The 22,030-nt window shown below is 47.6% G+C and overlaps 1 protein-coding gene across 4 annotated transcripts in view; it reads right to left on the bottom strand.

Annotated features, from left to right (window-relative positions):
- Positions 1–3,106: 3,106 nt before the first annotated feature.
- Positions 3,107–22,030, bottom strand: part of Tgm6 (transglutaminase 6) — a 40,266-nt gene continuing 21,342 nt past the window's right edge. For 3 of the 4 annotated variants that reach the window (XM_021194087.1, XM_021194088.1, XM_021194086.1), the window contains 12 exons: positions 20,031–20,204; positions 19,248–19,490; positions 18,441–18,559; positions 16,854–16,982; positions 14,860–15,037; positions 14,296–14,434; positions 12,905–13,008; positions 12,595–12,837; positions 10,925–11,266; positions 5,931–6,085; positions 5,547–5,680; positions 3,107–4,388 (listed from right to left, as the gene is read on the bottom strand). In XM_021194087.1, the coding sequence (XP_021049746.1) occupies positions 4,235–4,388; positions 5,547–5,680; positions 5,931–6,085; positions 10,925–11,266; positions 12,595–12,837; positions 12,905–13,008; positions 14,296–14,434; positions 14,860–15,037; positions 16,854–16,856 (1,452 nt within the window). In that variant the 5' untranslated portion in view covers positions 16,857–16,982; positions 18,441–18,559; positions 19,248–19,490; positions 20,031–20,204 and the 3' untranslated portion in view covers positions 3,107–4,234. The remainder of the gene's footprint in view (positions 4,389–5,546; positions 5,681–5,930; positions 6,086–10,924; positions 11,267–12,594; positions 12,838–12,904; positions 13,009–14,295; positions 14,435–14,859; positions 15,038–16,853; positions 16,983–18,440; positions 18,560–19,247; positions 19,491–20,030; positions 20,205–22,030) is intronic. The other variant, XM_021194089.1, reaches the window with a different exon arrangement.

Here is a 22,030-nt window from a genome sequence, read left to right as displayed (position 1 = left end):
CTCCCCTCCCCCTCCCCCTCTCCCTCTCCCTCTCCCTCTCTCTCTGTATTGGTTATCTCTGGTATTTTTGTATTTTTGCTATCGTAACAGGAAACTAAGGCAAACCCTAAACTCTCCTCTGCCTGGTACAGGGTTTCCTAGATCTTTGTACAGCTGGCTCTTCACGTGAAGCAAACTTCTGATCCCACAGACTGCTTTTAGATCTGTTATGGGTCTGGGGTTGCTCAGAGATTCACTAATCTGACAATTAATATTTTTTTTTAACAAAGAAGAGGCTTTATTAAATACAGCCAGGACCATGGATTCATACCTGAAACACATGCTTAGAATATGATGCCGGAATACATTAGTCAGGGGTGTACAGGCAAAACTCACTAGGCTATACTTTCTGCCTTTGTGAAATCAGAGGCAAGCACTCATCCTGACATCTTGCCCACGTGTGATGAAGCACACATCCTGTGCCTTGGGGGCAACCAAGCTTGTTTATAGAAGCAAAACACATGGCTTGTTATCTTTCATGAACAACAGCCCCCAGGACTCCAGGAAGTCATCTGTCCTCAGCACGTGGGGCTTACAGGGTAGAGGCATTTTTGTTTTATGGATCTCTTAAATACAGCAATTTAAATTTAAAACACAGCATTAGCTATCTTAGGTGCTGTGTGCTTGTGTGCAAGTGACAGCCATTTTCTACCTGACTTTGTCCCTCCTCCTTTGTAAAGAGAGAACAATAGGGCCTTCTCTATAGAGCTGCTGTGGAGGAAGGATGAACAGTTTGTAAGGATCCTGAAGTCGCTCCCAGCATGCGTACTAGTTCAATCACTGCTTTTATCATAATTGAGACCCCAGCCTTCTCAGAGCATCTTTCTCTGGCTCTTCTCTCTAAAAATAGGGTTGTCACGTTCATGGAGAGGCTGTCATGTTCACAGAGAGGCTGCCACTGTTGTTCTCTTTTGGACATTCAGCACTAAATTCAATTAGTTGATTTACTCAATGATTTGTTTATGCATTTACTTTTATTTCTCACTTTGTATGCCATACTGTGGAAAACGTCCTTATTGGACACCTGTCTCCAGTGGCTAGAGAGTGTATGAAGGACATACGCCACTGTCTTGTCCTTTGATTTACATAGCATGCAGTGTGGGGACCGGGCACAGCCTAGACCCCTTTCACTGGGGCTTATTGCTCGCCGGTAGGTAGCACTGGCAGTCGATGCAGTTGTCTATTTAAGGGACATTCCATTTGTAGAGCTCTCTCCAGGGTTATAATCCAGCCCAAGAATGAATCATGGTTCAATCTAAAATCACTTACACAAGCTGGGAGTTTATTAACCTTATCCCTGGTTTGAGCTGGATCCTAGCATTTGAATTAAGTTGCTGTTCTGTGGAAGGCTTAGCCAACTCTAACCGTGGGTAGACCTGGCCAGCAGTCTGGGTTTTTCTTTTCCTTTCTAATTTTGTATTGATTCTTTGTGAGTTTCACTTCATGTACCCCAGTCCCACTCATCTCCTGGTCCCTTCATACTCTCCCCCTGCTCTTGCAACCTCCCCTTAAAAAGAAAATAAAAAACAACAAACAAAACAAAGCATAAAAAACATCTCATTGTAGAAGCTGTAGTAAGTCACAGTGTGTCACACAGTATATCATTTTGTCCATATATCTTTACTTGCAAATGTTCACGGCAATGAGTCATTGGTCTGGTTCAAGGCCTCTGGCTTCTGCTACCCTATCAATACTGTTCCTCTCTGGGATTCCTCTCAGATATCCTGATGTTGCCCCGTGTCCTGGAGATCCTGCAGCTTTGTATCTGAACCAGTCCTGTCACGTGCTCCAGCAGTTCATAGGTGAGGTAGATGTTGAGGTGGGCCAACTCAAAGCCCTGGATCTGGGCCTGGGTGGCAGCTGAGTTGGTCAGCCACCCTCTCTCCCACACTGGCACCAATGTGAGGTCTCCAAGCACTGCCCTGGCCAGCTCACCCATTGCCGCAGCCAGCAAGGGGCAGGGTCAGCTCTCCTGTTCTGTCCTGGAGGCTGGCTCAGCAGCACCACGTGACCCAGAGACAGCTCTGGAGTCTGAAGCAAGGTCTGTTCTCTGGAGTGCTGCAGCTGGAGGGGGTGAGGCTAGCTCTCGTATTCTCATACCCTGACCTGGGTCCAGCTCTCCTGACAGCCTCAGGTGGGCAGGGAGAGGGCAGTGTCTCCCTCCCCCCACCATGCCACCTCACAGCCGGCGAGTGGCAGGGCCAGCTTCCCCAATCTCATGCCCTTGGGTCTGGCTTACCTGTGCCTCTGTCACCAGGTCCTACTCTCCCATCCTGTCTAGGCAAGGTGCAGGGCCCACTCTCCCGAGTGCAGTCTGCAGCCTGTTTTAAATGTTTGTTTTGACTATGTTCTTGCACTATGTTAACTTCAATGCTTTTGAATCAAAGTTGAAGAGCTCCAACAGAGGCCTCCTGGCTTGTAAAGCCTTAAGAAACTTAGGCTGGGTCTTGACATTGGCTTAGCCACCTCTGCAGTAAAGCTTTTGGAAGGGAGGGGGCTTGTGTGTGTGTGGAAGGAGAAGGTCTTCAGGGGATGGAGTGACTTAAAGGAAGCAGAAAGCCTGAGTCTCATGTAAAGTCCTAGCGTGGCCAGTCAGGGCTAGAACATCTTGAGTGGCAGGGTTGGCCCCTTTGGAAAGCACCCAGGGAAGAAAGTCATTTGGGCAGCAGCTACCTGGCAGGCGGTCTTGGGAGAACAAATGCTGTTCTGCTGAGTTTACTTCCAGGGCTGTGTGTGCTTCCCCCACCCCCTGCCCTGGGCTGTCACAGGGCCTTCAGCAGGGCTAGGCTGTTCCCTGTTCACTCCTGCCCCCTTGACCCCAGGTTGCTCATCAGTCAACATACTGTGGCTCAGGTTGGCCTGGAACCCATTATGTAGGCCAGGTTGGGCCTTAAACTCATGGCAATTCTCCCGTTTCAAGCTTCTTGAAACATCTACTCGTCTGGTTTCCAAGTCTTGTCGCACATTTTGTAGAGAATTATCAGAGAAGTACCTGTATGGAGGTTCCACAAGAATCCGGAGCAAGTACTGTATGTTTGCTTGACTTCAACATAAATTATTCTCATCTGTATTTTAAAAAAAGGATTTATTTTATTTTAATTTTATGTGTTTGGGAGGAGGGTGTACATGCAAGTAAGTGTGGGTGCCCACAGAGACCAGAAGTGTGGGAGCCCTGGAGCTGGAGTTACAGGATGTGAGCTGTCTAACACTGGTGCTGGGAACCAAACTCAGGTCCTCCAGAAGATCAGAAAGTACTCTTAACTGCTGAGCCATCTCTCCAGTTTCCTCACCGTCATTTGTATCCAAGAGGCACTGAGTTGCAGATGCACCTGTTGTGTTGCTCAACATTCTTAAACTGTACCTTAATTTTAATTTGTCTGTTTGTCTAGAAATTTCAGTGCTGAATTTCATAGCTAGTGTCATATTCTTCATGGCCTTGTTGTGTCTACTCTGGTACTGATTCCAGGCATCCATGTCCAAGTGTAGGATCGGCACAGTGCAAGCCATTCTAGTTCCAAGAAAGAGTGGCTAAGTGATCTGGGGCAGTCCCGTGAGCTCCAGGATGGCCAGAGCTGGAGTATATCCATGCTGCCGAGTTTTTGGGGGGGGGGACTCCTTTGTCTTCTTCAGCTGTTCTCAGGCAGTTTTAGCTCCACCACCCAAATCCAGAGTCAGTGTTTCCACGTAGGGGAGAATCTTCTGTTGCTTACAATCCAGTGCTTTTTTAAGAACATGAGTTTGGGGGACCACTTGGGTGAATCACCTATTTCTCAACCTTGCTTCTGCTTTGTCTTATGGCTTCAGAAAGGCTCCTCCATAATGGGATGCTTTGGCTTGGAGAATTCTTGGGTTCAAATGTGGCCAGGACATTTGAAGAGATGATAGAAAAGCAAGAAGCAGTGAGTTACCTGGGCTGAGCTGGCCGAGCTCTTGGACCAGGGCTCTCAGGAAGCTGGGACATGCCACTCTCCCAGCAGCAGGGAGAGTTGGAGGGTCCCTCTGCTCTTACATCAGCCACTTGTCCTGAAGGTGAAGGGTTACTGAGCCCAGCACTTCCATTGATGCACTGGGAAGGACCTTGCCTAAGATCACGGAGGCCAAAGACAGAAAGAAGCAGGACTAACCTGAGACCCTTGTCTCTTATATGGGAGGAACGGACAGATGGACAGAGTCCTCCCCAGTTCCTCGTGGCCCATCACTTGGCTGTAGCCACGTGGATGATCACAAAGCCCTTGATGTCTGGGAACTGTGAGCTGACAAGGTCCACCTGCAGCTGCCTGGGGCCACTCTTGGAGGGGGTTATGTTGAATTGGATCAAGGCCTTCTCCTGAGGCAGCAAGCTGGGTACCCTGGAAACAAGAGCAGGGGAAAGGCCACCAGTCAGTCCTCTTCCCCTGAGTCTAGCTTGTCAGGCTGTACACCCCAGAACCCCAGGATCAACACTTGCAGCTTTACCCTCTGTTTATCATGCACACTCCTCCCCCGCAGCCACCTTAGTCTCCTCTTTCACTGGCCCTGCGCACACCTCGCACCTCCCTCCTCAGCTTTGGCTCTAACATTCCTTCCATCCTGTCACTCTTCCCTTCCCCAACACACCAGGGGCCCAGAGCCAGGATGCTCTTATTAAGGAGGCCTTCCCTTTGTGTAAGAGACTTCTGCCTGGGAACCAGGTCTTCCTTCTCCAAGCCAGAAAAGCTCCTCACATTATCATTAACGGACCAACTCAAATGTCAGTGGCACCAGAACTTCTCACCCCATCCCAACTTCACCCAAGGTGAAGTACCCTAGACCATGAGACTCATCCTTCATTCTCTTCTCATGGGGACAGCCATCTTAGTGTCCCTAACAAGTCCACGTCACTCGGAGCACAGATCAACATGACCAAGGGCTGTATGAGTGGAGTAAATGAATGCATAAATGAATGTGTAGGTCAGTGAAGGAGCACATTTAACAATGGTCGGCTAGATGTATGAACCAGTCAAAACTGAGCTGAGGAAATAATATAAACATGAATGAGGAGTGAAAATATGAATTAAAGAGTGGGTAATGAAGGAAAAATGGACAGCACATGGGGATGCAGATTTGGCTCAGAGGCTAAGAGCACCGGCTGCTTTCTAGAGAACATGGGCTTGATTCCCAGCACTGATGTGACGGCTCACAACTGAATGGAATTCCAGATCAATGGGCTCCTGATTCCTTCTTCTGGACTCTCTGGGGACCAGGCACAAACATGGCACATAGTTATGCATGCAGGCACAATGCCCTCATATGTAAATAAAGAAAATAGACAAAGGCAGCAAGCAAACATGAAACAAGTGGGTAAAGGCTGGAAATAGTAGTCGTATGCATGAAGGACAGATCTGCTATGTAAGTGAAGTAAGGGTGACATGGCCAAGGGCTGATGTTGGCAATAGGTGTGTCCCTGAGGCCCAGAGTCCCTCCTGCTACCTTCTCAGTACCGTTTTCTTGGCCTGGCCTGGCCTGTCAATCAACAGCCCATCACTTACTCAATACTTAGCTGTCCTTGGAGAAGGCCACTGCCCTCTACCATCAGCACACAGTCCTTTACGCTCTCCGAGAGGGGGTTGATCACTAAGACTTCCACGGTGACCGTCACTCCTACCACCGCTGGCCCTAGCACCTGGAGAGGCAGCACCCACAAATTACCCAACGTTCTCCTCATCCCCACCTCCCTGGAGCCCACGGATTCTGGCTGGACCACAGAATATGGGCTTATCCATATCCACCTCTGCCTCCACATACCCTGTTAGACTGTCGCAATCATCCCGACCCTTGAGAGATGAAGCTGGTGCCCGAGGCTCAGACCCCAGGTTTGGATGCCCTCCACCAGCTCTGCCAGCAATGGGGTCGTAGATGTGGACAAGAGTTACCTTGATGGTGATGAAGTCCTCCAGGGTAATGTCTTTCTCTACCAGGAGCTTCTCTCCTTTACTGACAAGGCACATGGCAGCCAACAGGATCTTCTTGTCTTCTGTCAGGTCTCCTTTGTACTGAGAGTAAGATATAGTGACTGGAATCTTCTTCTCTGAAAGGTAGAGCAGTTGAGGGTGCTGAACTCAAGGCTCAGAGAAGGTATTGTCTTACCTAAAGGCACACAGCAAGAAAGACCCTACACACAACTGGATTCAAATCCAGGCCCGTCAGTACCATGAGTCTCTCTAAGAGCACCTAAGAGACATCTGCACAAACTCTTCATATTTATTCAAGATGGACATGTTTGATACACCATCTCTCCATCCCACTTGGAATTTATTCATTCTTTATTGAGTGCTTCTTATGTACCAGGTCCAGAGAAGGTCAAGATCAAACAATGGCCTTCAACGTCCAAGCTCATGAGGGGCAACACCCTTGTCATGCCTTCAAATATTGCTTTAGTCAGCCCCACCAGCTGTGGGCAGACATCACTGATTCTCCTTGCCAGTCCTCTCAAACTTGAATTTCCATGGTCTAGATCTTCTCCTTCACCAACCACACACACCTTAGGCATTCTCTTCTTGTGCAGCTCACTATACACCATAGCTAGTTCTTGGTTCTATTTGGATTATCTTGACCACTATCTACCTCATGTGTGCATGCAAGCTTACATCTGCAGCCCAGACTACAACAGACTGTTGTTCTGCTGCTTTATTTTTCCTTTATGGCTGGTCCCAGAAGCATTTGAGCTTTTACACAGGGAAGATCCTTAAATATTTCCATTAGCCCAAAGCTTTGTATATAGCATGCTGCTCCTATATGCCAGGAGGTTGATCTGTGTATTAAGATATTACAAGGTACATTATTTTGGTAAATTGTCATGTGTTACTTAGCTCACTAAGAAGCTGCATCTTGAAACTTGTTTGCCCCCTTCCCCATTTCAAACTCAAACATGTTTGCCTCAAAGTGTCCTTCAAGGTCTGGGGATGGGCTGCCCAGTCCTGACTCCGTGACAGGGAGCAGAGAGAACAGCAAAATAGCCCAAGAGTAAAGCACTGTGTCTTTGAGAAGAGTTAGAAGGCAAACCATTGCCCACAGACAATTTCCATCGTTTATCATGCAACCTGAAAGAGCCTGAAGTGGAAAAGAGAAGCCACACATTCAGCCATAGGACGCTCAGCCATGGAGAGAAAGTTCAGTTGGGCACTCCTCTTGTCAGCCTCAGCCTCCCCAGTTAGTTTCTGCTGGATGCTGTGAACATCAGAATTGGCGAGGGTGTCTCTGCTGCTATTTGTTCTTGCACTTGGACCCCTCACCAGAGGGGACACTACTCTGTTCTGGACTCTCTTGACTGGGTATTCTAGCTGGCCGTCTTAAAGGGACTTGCCCAGTTGATTTCTGCTGGATGTTTAAAACATTTTTTTTTCAAGTTTTATTTACTGTGTAATATTTATAGGTGTTTGCACTACTTGCATGCCTGGTGCTGGCTGAGGACAGATGATATCAGATGCCCTGAGCTACAGACCAGTATAAGCTACCATGTGGGTACTGGAAACGGAACCTGGGTCCTCTGGAAGAGCAGCCACTGGTCTTAACTGCTGAGCCATCTCTCCAGCTCCTTTGCTGGGATTTTTTGAGTGTCCATTTCTCTCTCTCTCTCTCTCTCTCTCTCTCTCTCTCTCTCTCTCTCTCTCTCTCTGTCTCTCTCCCTGTCTCTGTCTCTCTCCCTGTCTCTTTCTGTCTCTCTCCCCTCTCTATTGCTTACTTAATAAATCCACTCATTAGAACAGAAAGTACACTATTGTAGATAACCCTGACCTACACCTACCTTACTCCACTGGGTCACTACTAGAAGAATCTTTAGTACAACAAAAATAATACTTCTGAAAACAAATTTTTATTAAAGAACTAAGATGCACTGGAACCTGGAAGCACTTTCAGGGATAAACTAATACAGTCCTTAGAACAGACCCTGGACAGATGCTATAACTATTATGTCCAACTTAATTACAGTAATGTCTAATGAACATATGTTCACTAGATAGTAGGCATTATGCCAAATACTTTACATTTATCATTACTTATTTCATGGTCATAGGTCACGGCTCTCCAAGAGTGGTCCTGGGACCAGCGTTATCAGAATCAACTGGAAACTCACTGGAAATGCAAATCCCTGAGTTCCATCTTGGAGAACAAACATATGCCACCAGTGATGTGTTTGGGCAGAACATTGGCACCAGTCCAGACTCCCAAAGAAGGTGGCCCCTCACAATGTGCAGCCCCCCTAAGTCACGGACTCCACTCACAGTTAAGAAATGCTGAGGCTTTCCCCCAGGCCGTGGCTCTCCACAGCACCTCAGTCAGCTGGAAGTCATAGACAGTTATTGAATATTCATCCAACACAGCAGATACACTTTTTTCTTAAGCTCATATAGAACATCCACCGAGACAGATCATATTCTTTGCCATCAATAACATTAATAACTGTATACAATAGAGACAATGCAGTGTGTGCCCTCAGACCATGGGAAATCTAACAGAAAACAACAACAAAGAGAACTGGAAAATCTAAAATGCTAAGAGAGTAAAGGATTTATTACTTTAAAAAAAAGTCTTGCTATCTAACTCAGGCTGGCTTTAAACTTATTTATGCTCTTCCTGTTTAAGCCTCCTGACCACTAGAATTAAATGTTTGCTCCACCAGGCCTAGCTCAGTACTCTTCTAAAAGAACGCTGGCCAAAGAAAAAAATATCAAGATCTATATTTTAAATATTTTGAACAAAATGAAAATGAAAATGCTTTGTGAGGAAATAGTGCAGAGGAGGCATTTTTATTACTCAGTCATTAAAAGGGGCAGCATTAAAATTAATCTAAGGGTCCATAGGAAACCAGAAAAATTAAAGCTAATACATGCTAGGAAAAAAAGAAAAGGAATAAGAAGAGCTGGGCCTGATGGTATGGGACTGTAATCTTAGCTGCTTGGTGGGCTGAAGTAGGAGGACCACAAGTCCAAAATCCTATTAGGCCTACAGGTTCACTCAAGGCTAGCCTGAGCAAACCAGTGAGATCCTATCTCAAAATAAAATGAAAAAGTGGAGGGGCAGGGATGGTGCTCAGAGAGAAGTTGCTGCAAAGCAACAAGCCCCACATTCAATCTGTAGTGTTACAACAACCAACCAAGCAACCAGCCAGCCAGCCAGCCAGCAAAAGAAAGAGCAAAGAAATCATACAAAAAAGAGAACAGTACAAAAGAAAGATAAAGGGAATAATACTAATCAGAGTAGAAACCAATGAACGTTAAAGCTAAAAAAAATAATGTCAGTATTGAATATCAACCAGACCTAGCACTGATTCTTTGGTGGTGGTGGTGGTGGGGAACCACCTTGAATCTATCTAAAAATTTAAACCAAGTAAAGTGATATCTATGAAGAGCTTATAAAATGAGCTATAATTTAATATGAAGAGTGTACAGCATGGCAATATTTAATTAGGGCTATGCTTTTCAAAAGGCAAACAGGCAGTGCATGTTTACAAGGAGAACCTGCCAGTAGTCCGGAGGTAGGGGTGAGATAAGAGGCTATTTCTCTCTTTTGCTTTTTAAGTTCTTTAATGAATATGTATTATTTTGAACATGAAAAATGCTAAAAGCCAGGAGATGCTAATTTATTCTATTACAAAGTGTTATTTTGTGGTTTAGATTTTGTGAACAGAAATGACAGAGCTAAAGTTGTGTGGCACCCAGCTTTTTATGCCCGTCTAAGCCCACAAGGTTCGTGTGCCTGGAGCTGCTCCAGGGGGTGACAGTAATTAACTGTGTATAGCTGCATCCGTAGAATTCAGACAGCATGCGAGAGAAGAGACAGGGACTGACACATGATACTCATAGACACACACAATGCACACAGTTAGGGAAGGCATGGGGACAGAGACAGAAATGGAAGGCATACAGAGATGGAGAGAGTGGTGCCGTGTAGCTAGGGAGACAGAGAGGGGCCACACGTGTGAAGTCAGGTAGAGACAGATGCCATGAGGAGAGAGGCAACTAGGAAAAGGCTCATGAAGAACATCCCTGTTCAATTAACAACAACAACAACAAACCAAAAACAATACAAAAGACAAAAACAAAACAAAAAACAAACACACAAAAAAACCAAAGATACAAAAATAAAAACAAAAAAGGAAAAGAAAAGAAAACAGCAACAAGGCCGGTTAAAATTAAAATTATTAAAAAATCTTCAAAAGACCCAGGGCCGTAATGGCCTTTTGCAGTGAAATGTCAAGTGTGGCTGAAATGTCAAGTGTGGCTCTTAGGCGAATGTGCCATCAAGAGAACATCACTGGCATGGGATGAGCCACCCACGGTGCTATCTGCAGCAAACAGTGAGCGCTGAGGTGCTGGGCCCTGGCAGTGTCCTGAACCTGGAACCCTAACCCCCAAGCCCCCCCCCCCCCGAGGTCCTCTAAGCCAGGCTGCCCGAGTTTGGGTCATGTCTGCCACCACATGTACCAGGTGAGAATTTGAACTCTGAGTGCGGGTTTACTGCTCCAAAGGATGGGGCCATTGCTGGTATCTGGGATGCCTGTGTCTGTTAGAAGAGTGACACAGAGCATATCCTGGGCACAGTGACATGCTCCCTCCATGTGCTTATTTGGTGTGTAAATAATCATATTAGTTGTGATGACTAGGGTATAAGTCACCTCACCCTCAAGGCCAGTTTGCCACCTGTCACTTGTATTGCCATCATAATACAATGAGTCACATGACCATGATTTCCTCCTCTGACCTTTGGTTTTCCTATCTGTAAAGTGGGTACAAATGGCAAGCACTGATCATAAAGCTTAGGGTTGGCCTTCCTGGGGATGAATGTAAATCTGGGAATCCCCCTCACTGCTACTCACCTCCCAGCCAACCTGGAAAAGAAAGTGTTTGGTCAGAGCCCCTGATCTTACCTTCTAGTGGCCCCAGCTTCACGGTGTGGGATTCACGCAGGATCTCTGCCACCGGCTTGCGGGTATAGAGGATGGTGGCGCCGCTCACATTGACTCGGACCCGCTGGGCCCTGGCGGTGAGGTTGGTCAAGCACAGAGCCAGCTTCAGGTCCTGGCCAAGCACCGGCGGCTCCAGCACTTTGAACTTGCCGGTGATGCTGGGTTTGGTGACCGGTTCCAGGAGGTCGTCGCGCCAGATACCACGCACGCTGGCCCTGCGGATCCGCCGCCTCCTCCCCCAGGCTTCCACGCTGAGCAGTTTCTTCACAGCTTTGCTGTACACCTGCCTCTCCTTCCGGGACCCTGCAGGGCGCCGTCACATTAGCAACAGGCAGTACACTCTCTTCCAACCCAGGTCCAGGCTCTGTTGCTCTGGGAAACCCACTGTCACCACATTAAATTCCCACGGCTCTCAGAGGGCTCAGACCGGAAGCCCAAGCATCGTAGGGAGCCCTTTGCCAAATGTCCATCCATGTTCACATCTCTATTTAAATATACATCACAATAGTTGCTATCACATCAGATCAGGAAATTTCACACACACACAAAATCAGATTTTTCAGCATCTCTGACAGCTGGGTGCCAAGAGATTCGATACTGCCATCATTTAATGGGATGCTGGTTTTGGGACAAGGCCAACTCTGGACAAAAACAAATAATAAAAAACAAACAAATAAATCTCAGGATTTCACATTTTGAATTCCAGAAAGTCTGTGCAGATGGCAGACAAGCTCTCCTTGCCCACCAGCCTACCCTGATGCACCAGGGAGACGACAAAGGGCGGTGATCCCAGCAGAGATGGTAACCAAGGTGATGCTGATGTCTGTGGGATATGGATGCTGGAGAGAATGGAGCTGAGATTTGGGGTGTTTTCAACAGCAGAGTGGTTGGTAGACATCAAACTCCCTACCACAGAGGGCGGTGACCCTGTGGCAGTCTTACCCGATGTATGGGGCCTCGGACTATATGAGCAGGGGCAGTACCTGAAGGACATGCTCTGTGGACACAGCAGCTCTGGAACAGACTCATGCGCCTTCCTGTAACCTGCTACTGTCACTGCTCTGGCTTGTGTTCAGGGAGCAGCAGAGACAAACTGATTCCAGTTTGAAGCAGATCTTAATCACTTGGGAGCTTGTCTTAACAAGCAGACATGGCTGTGAATATGAGCCAAATTACCATCCTGACCAGGGGTCTGCCTCCCTATGGGAAAAGGAGACCTTCAGGGTGCAGTGTTAGAGGCAGTAATGAAAAAAACCTCCATCTGTCTTGTTTTTGTTCCCCAACAAACACAGGTTCTTCCATAAACTAGGGGCTAGGCTGTGGTAGAGACCTGGGAGGTGACAGAATCCAGTGTCACTGGGCCTAGTCTGTGTCTCCTGCTTGGCTCGTGCCATCTCTAGCACCTGCTACTGTCCCCGTGATCACGCTCTGTGCATACCTTGAGGAAACACCACTCGTACGTGGGAACCTAACCCGGAAGAGAGGCGCAGCAGGCGGGTAAGGCAGCACAAGTGATGCTGAACCAAAGCTTCCGTCGCCAACCTCACATCTGGAGATGATCTGGCCCCAGATTTTCCGAGGACTGTCTGTATCCCACAGACCATCATTGGAAGGCTGATAAAGGCCCTCACCTTCTGGATACTTGTAGAGGCCTGTAATGTCCACACGAGAGTCACTGCCCACGGCCTTGGTACTGATGCACCTGCCGATCTTCTTGGTGTCCGAGTACACACGCTCCCGCCTCTTGTCCTCGTGCCATAGCCAGGTGATGTAGTCTGCGTTGACCTCGGCAAAGACGAAGGGGCCATCATGGGCTAGATGGACATCCCCCTCACGGATGGCAGTGACCGAGGCGGGGCCACACTGGAACATACCTGGGCAGGAGGGATATCATGAGCAGTGTTCTGCCGAGAGGGGCTGGGTCCACCCGATGATCCCTACCTTCGCTCTCCTCTTGGGGCGTGGCATCCAGAACCTGCCAGCCATCATAGGATGGGCCCAGGTCCTGTCGTGCAAACCAGCTCTCATTCCAGACATGGAAGTTCCTGCCAGAGACACATGGGCAAGGAGGTAGCTATGGACATACAGAGGCCCTGAGAAGGGAAGACCCTATTGCAGACCAGTTTTACCTCATGAACCGCTTGTTCACCTGGTCTGATGGACACTTTCACATTTGTGTGTGGATATATGTATGCCACGTATGAACAACCTGCTTTCAAAATGAAAGAAATACAACTGCAGGTAAGGTCAAAGATCTTGCCTCATGCCGCTCACACTCTCTGGCTAATGGAGGACAAGATGGTCTGTAGCTCCTTGTGTGAGCCAGGCTGAGGTCCCTTGAGTGCTAGAATCATATGGTGCCATGCCAGGCAAAAAGGCAGGATATCAAAATAGTAATTGTTATATGTGTCTTTACATATGTGTATGTCACTGTGAATGTATGTTTATGTGTACATGTGTGTCATGTATGTGTGTACATGTAAGTATATGTGCATGTGCATATGTGCGTAAGTGTGTGTTTATGTGTCTGCACTCTTGCATATTTGTGTCTTTTTCTGTTTATGCATCTTCCTACTTGTATGTTGCTATATGTTTTGTTTTTGTGTGCTTACATGTATTTATGTGAGTATATGTATGTCTCTGTGTATTTACCTGCATGTTTTTCTGTTTGTGAATATGTGTGTAACTCTGTGTATAGTCTTGTATATCTGTGTGTGTGTGTTCATTTTAGTGAAGGAGACAGATAGGGAGCCTCAAACACTATAATAAACTCTGTGCAGAAAATTAGGGGCTTGTACCACAGAATGGCTGCTGGAAACCTACTCTAGGCAAATGGTAACTAACGTGAGGTCTGTATGCAGATGAATTAGCCAGAGAAAGACCAAAGGGACCAGCCTTCTGGGTAGGGGGACAGCATATACGAAGGCTGGGAAACAGGAAATTCTTAGTGTGTTTAGCGGGGAGGGTGGGCAGGGTGCAGCTGTGTGGTCACTGTGTGGGCCCTGGTGAGGCCATCTTGACTATGTTCATCTTCCTATGCTCGTGGTGAGGACATGAGATTAGAAGCGGAGGTGTCACTTGCACAGGGTCACATAGGAAGCAAGCATCAGAGGGAAACCAGGCTCCTGCTTTGCTAAGGTGGGGTTAAGGGGCAGTAAAACTCCCTGGGGGAGGCCATTCTCACAAAAAAATACACTGGTAACTGTCTGGGAGCTAGAGGGAGGTGACAATGTCAGGAGGAAATGTCTGTGTAAGGAGAGGAGAGAGGGATCGAGCCCTTAGCACTGGCCGGGGCGGCTCCTGACCCTGATTCTCAGTGGCCTGGGACCTACCACATGCTGTCTTCTGTCAGGTCCTCCAGGGTTCGGCCGTAAGAATCCACATATTTGTCCACACTCAGATTGCCATCAGTGTCGTGGGCTGAGTTGAAGTTGGACACCACCCTGGTTGCGATCCCCAGGCACCTGAGGACTGTGGAGCGGAGAGCCTACTGCAGGCTGCTCTGCCTGTCTGGCCTCAGCCCTGTCTCTCCACTGTGGAGCTCCTCCCTCAGGACCACCAAGTCCTCTGCACTCTCTCAGAGGGCTTCTGTGGATGCTACTGTCACCCTCATCTTGGTAGGCAGGCTCTGGGTCCACGGGACAATGTATCTTTCTGAGGGAATCTGAGGACCACAGGGATTGACCCCTGACACCCTGACAGAGGCAGAGGGAGGATTTATGCCAAATAAAAGACCAAAATGCTAAATAAATGAGCTGTTTGGCGCCTCTCTTCCTTAACCAGATTTCTATTTCCTCTTCATTAATGAAAACTGATTATAACACATGCAAATCTATGTAAACTAATGCAAATTTAAGGTGTGTATGCGTGCTGATAGGAAGTCTTTCCTTCTATACCTGTGCACATGACTCCAGCGAAGACCCAGCACTGGCCATATTTGACTGGCTTGTACCGGCCCTTGAACCACTTCTGCAGGATGGCCACACTGCCACGCCAGTTCAGTGGGTTGGTGCCACCTCCATATTTGCCCTGCCACTGGCCTTGTACCACACCTCGGTCATTGTTGCTGTTCACCTGAGCAGAGAAGGTGTAAGTCAGTGGCTGGCAGGCGTCCCCAGGCATCTCCTTTCACTGTAAACTCATCTTCAAGCTTTGGAATCCCAAGCCAGTGGGACTTGCCTTTAAAATTGCCTGAAGGGCACTCTGATTTCTTAAAATATCGTGTGTGTGTGTGTGTGTGTGTGTGTGTGTGTGTATAGAGTGAAGATCACATGATTAGCATGCGAGAGGCCTGGGACTTGATCTAAATACTTCCCCCCTCCCCAAACTAAAAAAAGACTACATTTTACATTATTTATACTTTTCAATCATCTTCAATTTGGATAATATGTTGTCAAAAGTCATCTATGACTTGGGAATATTTCCTGCTTATATGTGTATGTTAGTTAAATTTGGGGTCATTAGCGGTACTGTAACCTTAGCTGCAGTCAGGTGCCTGTTGAACACTACTGTGTATCAAGCACTGTCCCAAGAATTTTATGTCTAGAGGGTTAACTTGTTTTAAGTCTGCAATATAAAGCCCTCTATCCTCCTGTATTTTTTCAGAGGAAAAAAAAAATGAAATCAAGAGATTAAGGGACCTGCTTCAACCGATTAGCAAAGGTGTGACCCATGAGTTCAGGGCTTAGACTTGCAGTCTGCGTGGCTGTCACCGGGCTGCCACATGCCAGGTCTGGGATCCCTCACTGGTGTTGACCCTCTGGCCTCCATCATCATCCCAAAGTCCTGGGGAACTGAGATCATCTAAGAAATACAGCTTTACTTTTAGAATCCCAAGCCTCCAACCATGACCGCAACGCGTGCACAGTCATAGGCTCTCTCAGAGGCCCAGGAAATCTGCTGTGAGGCTGTATCTCCTAGATATGACCTGGAAGTGTCACCTCTGATTCCTCAACAGAATGGCTGCCTAAACTAGTACAACAGCCATAGACATGCTAGCATGTAAGGGGGACATCTCATGGGGCCCACCCAAGACAAAGACCTCCAGACAACGGTGAGTGGGGGAGTCTTCCCTAGGGATGAGCTCCCTGATCCAGTACCACGTGGTCAGCCCTGAAATCATATACACACAAGCAACGCTAAACAGGCTCAGCAAGCTGTATTAATATATTATATATCTAAGCATTGTACACACACACACACACACACACACACACCAATAACAATGGGGAATAGTGAGGCAATGATTTTGAGAGGGAGCAAGGGAGGTATCAGAAGGTCGAAAGAGAAAGGGTATAATAATGTAATTGTATTTTAATTAAAAAATAAAATACAATCCAAATAGTAGGCTTTCTTCCTGCCTTTTGTGGCATATGGCCTCCAGCTTATGATCAGTTAAAGTGGGCACTCCTTCCCTGGAGACGTGGGATCTGGGCTCATAACCTTTTGTCAGAAATGTCCTTGCTTTATTGCTTTGATCACAGAAGCGAGATTACCGGCCAGTCCCAGTTTCTAGTCCCCTCCAGCCTGGAGGCCTGAGTGAGGTCTGGGAAATCCAGCAGGCATGGAGTGAGCAGGAAACAAAGATATACCAACTGCCAGAGTCAAAGGCTTAAGATCACACCTAACCACACTGGACATCTGCAGCCATTTGGGAACCCCAAGCCGAAGCATGCAGGAGCTGGGGCAAGCCATTCCCATGGGGTCCCGCCAAACTCTCGGCTTACAGAACTGGCTGTAACACAGGATAGCATGGAGTTGTGGCATGGTTAGTTACGCAGCAATGAAGAGAGCAAGAGGTGAGACTGAGTGAGGTTCTTAGGGTGTGGTGCTGAGACTGGTTGGGGGGATCCTTGAAGGCAGGCTGTGAGGATGGTAATGGCCTCCTTACCATGGCACTGATGATCCTGGTGACATAGACGGGGTCATGGCGGTGGGACACATCGGTGGCTGGGTCCTCCTGGTGACTAGGACTTCGGTCCAGAATGGAGAGGCAGATGTTCAGGATGTCCTCTTCAAACTGCTCCCAGAGAAGCTGTACTCAGAGGCAGAGTCTTATCCAGGCCCTCCCCCACCCCATGTTGCACATGTCTATATCAGTTTGCACCAACTCCCCCTGGGGACATTAAATTTCTTCTTCAAAGGGTCATCTTGGAACATTTAACTTTCTCGTGACTCCCCATGATGGTTCTTGAGCCACAAATCCACCTTACTGACACACTCTACATGCTTCTCCATGTTTTATACACACTTGGATCAGCTGATGACACATAACAACTAGGATTTTCCATGCAAACTTCCTCTGAGAATCTGGAAGGTTTAACAGCCCTGGGCTCCCATGCCTTAGAAGTGTAGGTAAGGGTGCTGACTCTTTAGATGGATTCTAAACTTCCAAGGTATTACTGCTGACCAGTCCTGGGGCCCTTAATGCTTTTGAGCCTCAGCCCAAAAGGTGGACAGTCAAGTCCCAGGTGTCACCTGGAGCCTAGGCAGGCAGAGTCCTTTAGGAAAGTCTACACTCCCTTGATTTCGACTCCTAGTTGCTTGGGCTGCTCCCCCTCCTCCCTTTAGGTCTTCCCTAGCTCCGACAGGGACCTGAACCTACTATGCCAGATGTGAATCCTTTCCCCTTCTCTTGAGCTGCCTATCCTTGTGTCTGAACTGAATATAGTCACCTTTGCTTGTCATTCTTTGGACAATGCAGTGCAGCTGTCTAGCACACCTACTGCGTTAGGTGTTAGGAGTGACTTAGAGAGACCTGAACACATACAAGTGTTCAGGCTCCACAAAAATCTTTCTCTCTTAGAGAAGCATCTTGAGAATCTGTGGGTTTTGGTGCCTGCAGTGGGTACAGAACCAGTTTACAGATAGTGGAGGGGCTCTCAAAGCAGAGTCCTAGTCCGGCAGTGTCAGCGTGACCTGGGTGCTGGTTTAAAGCACAGTTTTCTAGGCCTGCTTCCGTGCCACCTGCAATTTTAGACCTCCAGTGACTCTGATGCATGCTCATGCTTGACAATCACTGATTGAAGCTATTTATATTTTGACACAGACATGACTTCTACTTCCAAACTGAATCTAATGTAGCTCCCCCTTTCCAACGGTCCAGGACAGGCCTTGCCACAGGGGATGGTAGCTGAGTGAATGAATGAATGGATTTGCTTGCCTTAAGAGTTGGCCCAGGTTGCCTTTCCTAGGAAGAGATGGGCAGACAGAAGTCTCCTAGGCTGCCTTCACCACACCCCAGCCCCAGTCCACCCCGTCTGGTTGTGCCCCTGAAGACCTGCCCCGTCCACCCCGTCTGGTTGTGCCCCAGATACCCCAGCCCCGGTCCACCCCATCTGATTGTGCCCCTGATACCCCAGCCCCGGTCCACCCCGTCTGGTTGTGCTCCTGATACCCCAGCCCCGGTCCACCCCATCTGATTGTGCCCCTGATACCCCAGCCCCGGTCCACCCCGTCTGGTTGTGCCCCTGAAGACCTGCCCGTAGTTCCAGCCCTGGGCTCGGATGTGCTTCTCTACACCCCGGAAGATGACGCCACTGTCGTTAAGCACGTACTCCTGCCTCTCTTCCTCTGAGTCCAGAAACACATCGTCCTCTGAAAAGCAGTCAGCAGACTTTACTGTAATCAGTTCTTACTGTCTGGGAGGAACGTAGCAATACGGCAGAGCCTGGAGGCTGATCTGGTTCGGACAGGGCGGGGGCTTACTGTCTCCATGCCTCTCTCTGCTAAGACTCACTTTTTCTGGATAGTTTTTTCCCCCAAGCAGGGCCTGACCCCTGGAATCCTGGTATGTCTGATGTTCTACCTTGATGCCAGTGGTAGCCTTGTATTTTCTGACTATTAATGAAGTCCTGATTATAGTTACCCCTTGCTGAGGCCTTGTGATGCGACTTGTATGTTGCAGTGCCAACCAAATGAATTTCTGTCACATCTACAAGGTTAGTCCTGCTATTCCCACCTTGCAAGGGTGGAAACTGAGGGATACCCCACCACTGCTGCTGCTGCCATAACTCACCCTTGAGCCTCTCCACTTTTCTCAACCCCTGACTGGCCTCTTACATCAGAAATCTCCAGCTTCCTGCCTCTCTCCAATGGATCTATTGTCATGTCTGATTCTGGGGACCTCTGCCTGATCCCAGCCCTTAGTTTGGCTTTTGTCTTCCTATTCCTTGACTTGCTTCCAAGCCTCCACTCCCCGCACCTTGCCTGCCCAATCACAGGTGGACCTGGCTCTGAGGATGGCTTCCAGGGGACCCTCGGTTGCAGATGTGGCAGTTCCTACCTGAGCACCAGGGATTAAACAGGAGAATAAACTGGCCCAGCTTTCGGTCACTGTGTTTCCTGCGTGAAGAGGGCCTGGCACTCAGCAGGTATCGGCCAATGACTGCATTGGAAGGGCTCGAGAGGCTGACGGTGATTGTATTCTCTGTCTGTTCCTTTTTTGCAGCTGTCCAAGTGTCACCTATTTCTAGCTCTGCTGTCTGGAATATGGCTTTGGTGTGAAGAGCCTCAGATGCATGGGGTCCTGGCAGGAAGGAGAAGGGAATCAAGAGTCTCTGTCTCCTAAAAGTGTTCATTTAGAGAAGAGGAAAAGCTATAGATCTAGAAGCCCAGACTTCATCTCCCAAATGCTGGGAGACAGTAAAAAGGAGGGACTGCTCAAGCTCAGGAAGCCCTGGGACAGAGTGGGCACCTCTCAGCTGCCCTGGTTCCCACCCATCCCTTGGGCAGAGGAGGAAGTGGCAGCTGGCCTTTTATCTGACTGGAAAAGCAAAGGAGAATTTGGATTCCAAAAGTGCCTGACTATTCTCCATGCTCATAATGAGCCCTGGATTCCTTCCTATACACAGGGCTCCAGAGAGGTCACCCCACCCAACTGGCTCCTACAGGCAGGTGACATTTTCTACCTTTCCCCTAGAGACTGTTATCAGAGGCCCTTAGGATTCAGCCCACTTCCCAGAGACTCACTTTTTCCTAAAGCCCAGGCTACTGACTAAAGGATCTTGTTATTGGCCATAAAATCGGTAGTCTGTGGGCCACCAGGGCTTCTGACAAGGCCACTTACCTGTCTCCACGGTGAAGATGAGGGCCTCCTCGATGTCCAGGACTCTACTCAGATCCAGGGTGAGACTGAATAACTGGCCCCTTCGAACCACCAGCTCAGGGCAAGGGTAATCTTGGGTGTGGTGGGCAGCACCATTTTCCGAATGCTGCCAGTTGACCTTGGTGATTCTGACCCCTGAGCAGGAAGAAGAGAGAAGTGAGTGAGGCCAAGCTTCTGAGGCAGTTTCCTCTGTACCTGACTCTGCCTTCCACCTGCTTCATCCTGCCAGTGTGGCTCCATCTGTTCATGCTATTGGTTTTTGTTATTGACAGTATTTAAAATCCCTGTGATACTAGGCCTAGAATCAGTAGAGGTAGGCAGATTCCTGTGAGTGTGAGCCAGCCTGGTCTACATAGTGTATTCAGCTATATAGTGTGTTCTACATAGTGTGTTCCTGGGCTATGTAGTGAGATCCTGTTGTAAAAGCGAAACAAAACAAAACAAAACAAAAAAACAAACCCAAAACAAACTAGCAAAACAAACAAACAAAAACCAAACCAAAAAAAAAAAAAAAAACCCAAACCAGATCAATGCCCCACTCCCATACAAACAGGATGGGGATAATGATGCCGCGGGAGTGGCCATGAGGACATCTTCTCATTTAGAGTCCTCAAAACACGAGAAATAAACAATGATTTGTCATTATGTTCCAAATGAGCAGGGACATCACCTGAGTTGAGTCCACACTTGGCTAATTACTGTTTAGCCATACATGCTGTTAGAGGCACGGGAGCTGAAAGGACAATGACAGAGGGGCAGTCTAAAGAGTGACAAACGAGACTTCCTTGGGAAGGTAGCATTGAGGATAAATCTTCACTTGGTAGAGCCACTCTAGGTGACAGAATGATGAATCTGACCTCAATCCCAGAGTCCTCATCCTTTATCTATTTGAGGTCTATTTGTTTAGGTATACTGAGTACCTGGGACCCGACAGTCTACAGTGACTTTTGATAGTTGAGGAAAACCTGCTGTGAAAGTGGATTGTTACAAGCAAGAGACCACCAAAGCTTGAGGGAGACGAGGAATAGGCTGTGTTACAAGTATATCCATGTACACTGTCGTATAGTACATTCCTTCTTCTATTCCCCACCCCTGCCCCCTGCTTCCTGTCCACCTCAAGAGGAATAGCTCTCTTCTGTCACATATTCTTAGCACCAAGATGTCGCCCTCAGGCACATGTACAGTCAAACTGAATCCTCTGTTGTATGATAGTTCTGGTGTGTCTAGTTTATGTATGGACTCATAAAGATCTAATTTCACCTTGATAAACAGAAAGGGGAATAAAATCAGCTGAAAGACACCAGATTATAGAAAAAAAAAAAACTGTTGAATTAGATCAACCTGTATACTTTAGAGATGTTTTAACATCAGAATGGAAGTCAGACAGAGAATGTATTACATTGGAAACGAGGTTTTTTTTGTTGTTTTGTTTTGTTTTGTTTTGTTTTCTGTATTTCCACAAGTGATGAAAGACTACAGAACCTATCAAAATTGATAAAGATCATGAAAGGCACAAGGAAGAAAGAGACAAAAAAAGATAGCGACTCAGACAAAAAGGAAAGCGGATCCCCCTTGCATAGGGACAGCTCAACAAACTGAATGAAAAAGGACAGATTGCTCATCAGACTGGCAGACTGAAACCCCTGCTGCTGAAGTGAACGGCTGCTGAAGGCAGATGATCAGGGCTGCAGTGACGAAGGACCATTGTACCAACAGATCTTCATAAGGGCACGCAGACTGCTAGATTCGTGTGACTGATATTGTTTCTGTTGTAAAAGTTAAACTGTGTACAATTTTTAGCTCAAACCAAAAAAAAAGGGGGGGAGTGGATATTGCAGGATATTTGATCATACTGTGAATCCTGAAATTGTGTTGTTTACGGGAAAAACCTGTTTCTAGTTGTGATGTGGCTCAGCCTTAGCACACACCTTTAATCCCTCTGGCTGGAATACAGACATACC

Source organism: Mus pahari, chromosome 3 (assembly GCF_900095145.1).
Source record: "Mus pahari chromosome 3, PAHARI_EIJ_v1.1, whole genome shotgun sequence".
Classification (NCBI taxonomy): domain Eukaryota; kingdom Metazoa; phylum Chordata; class Mammalia; order Rodentia; family Muridae; genus Mus; species Mus pahari.
This window is presented reverse-complemented; position numbering and strand designations above follow the sequence as displayed.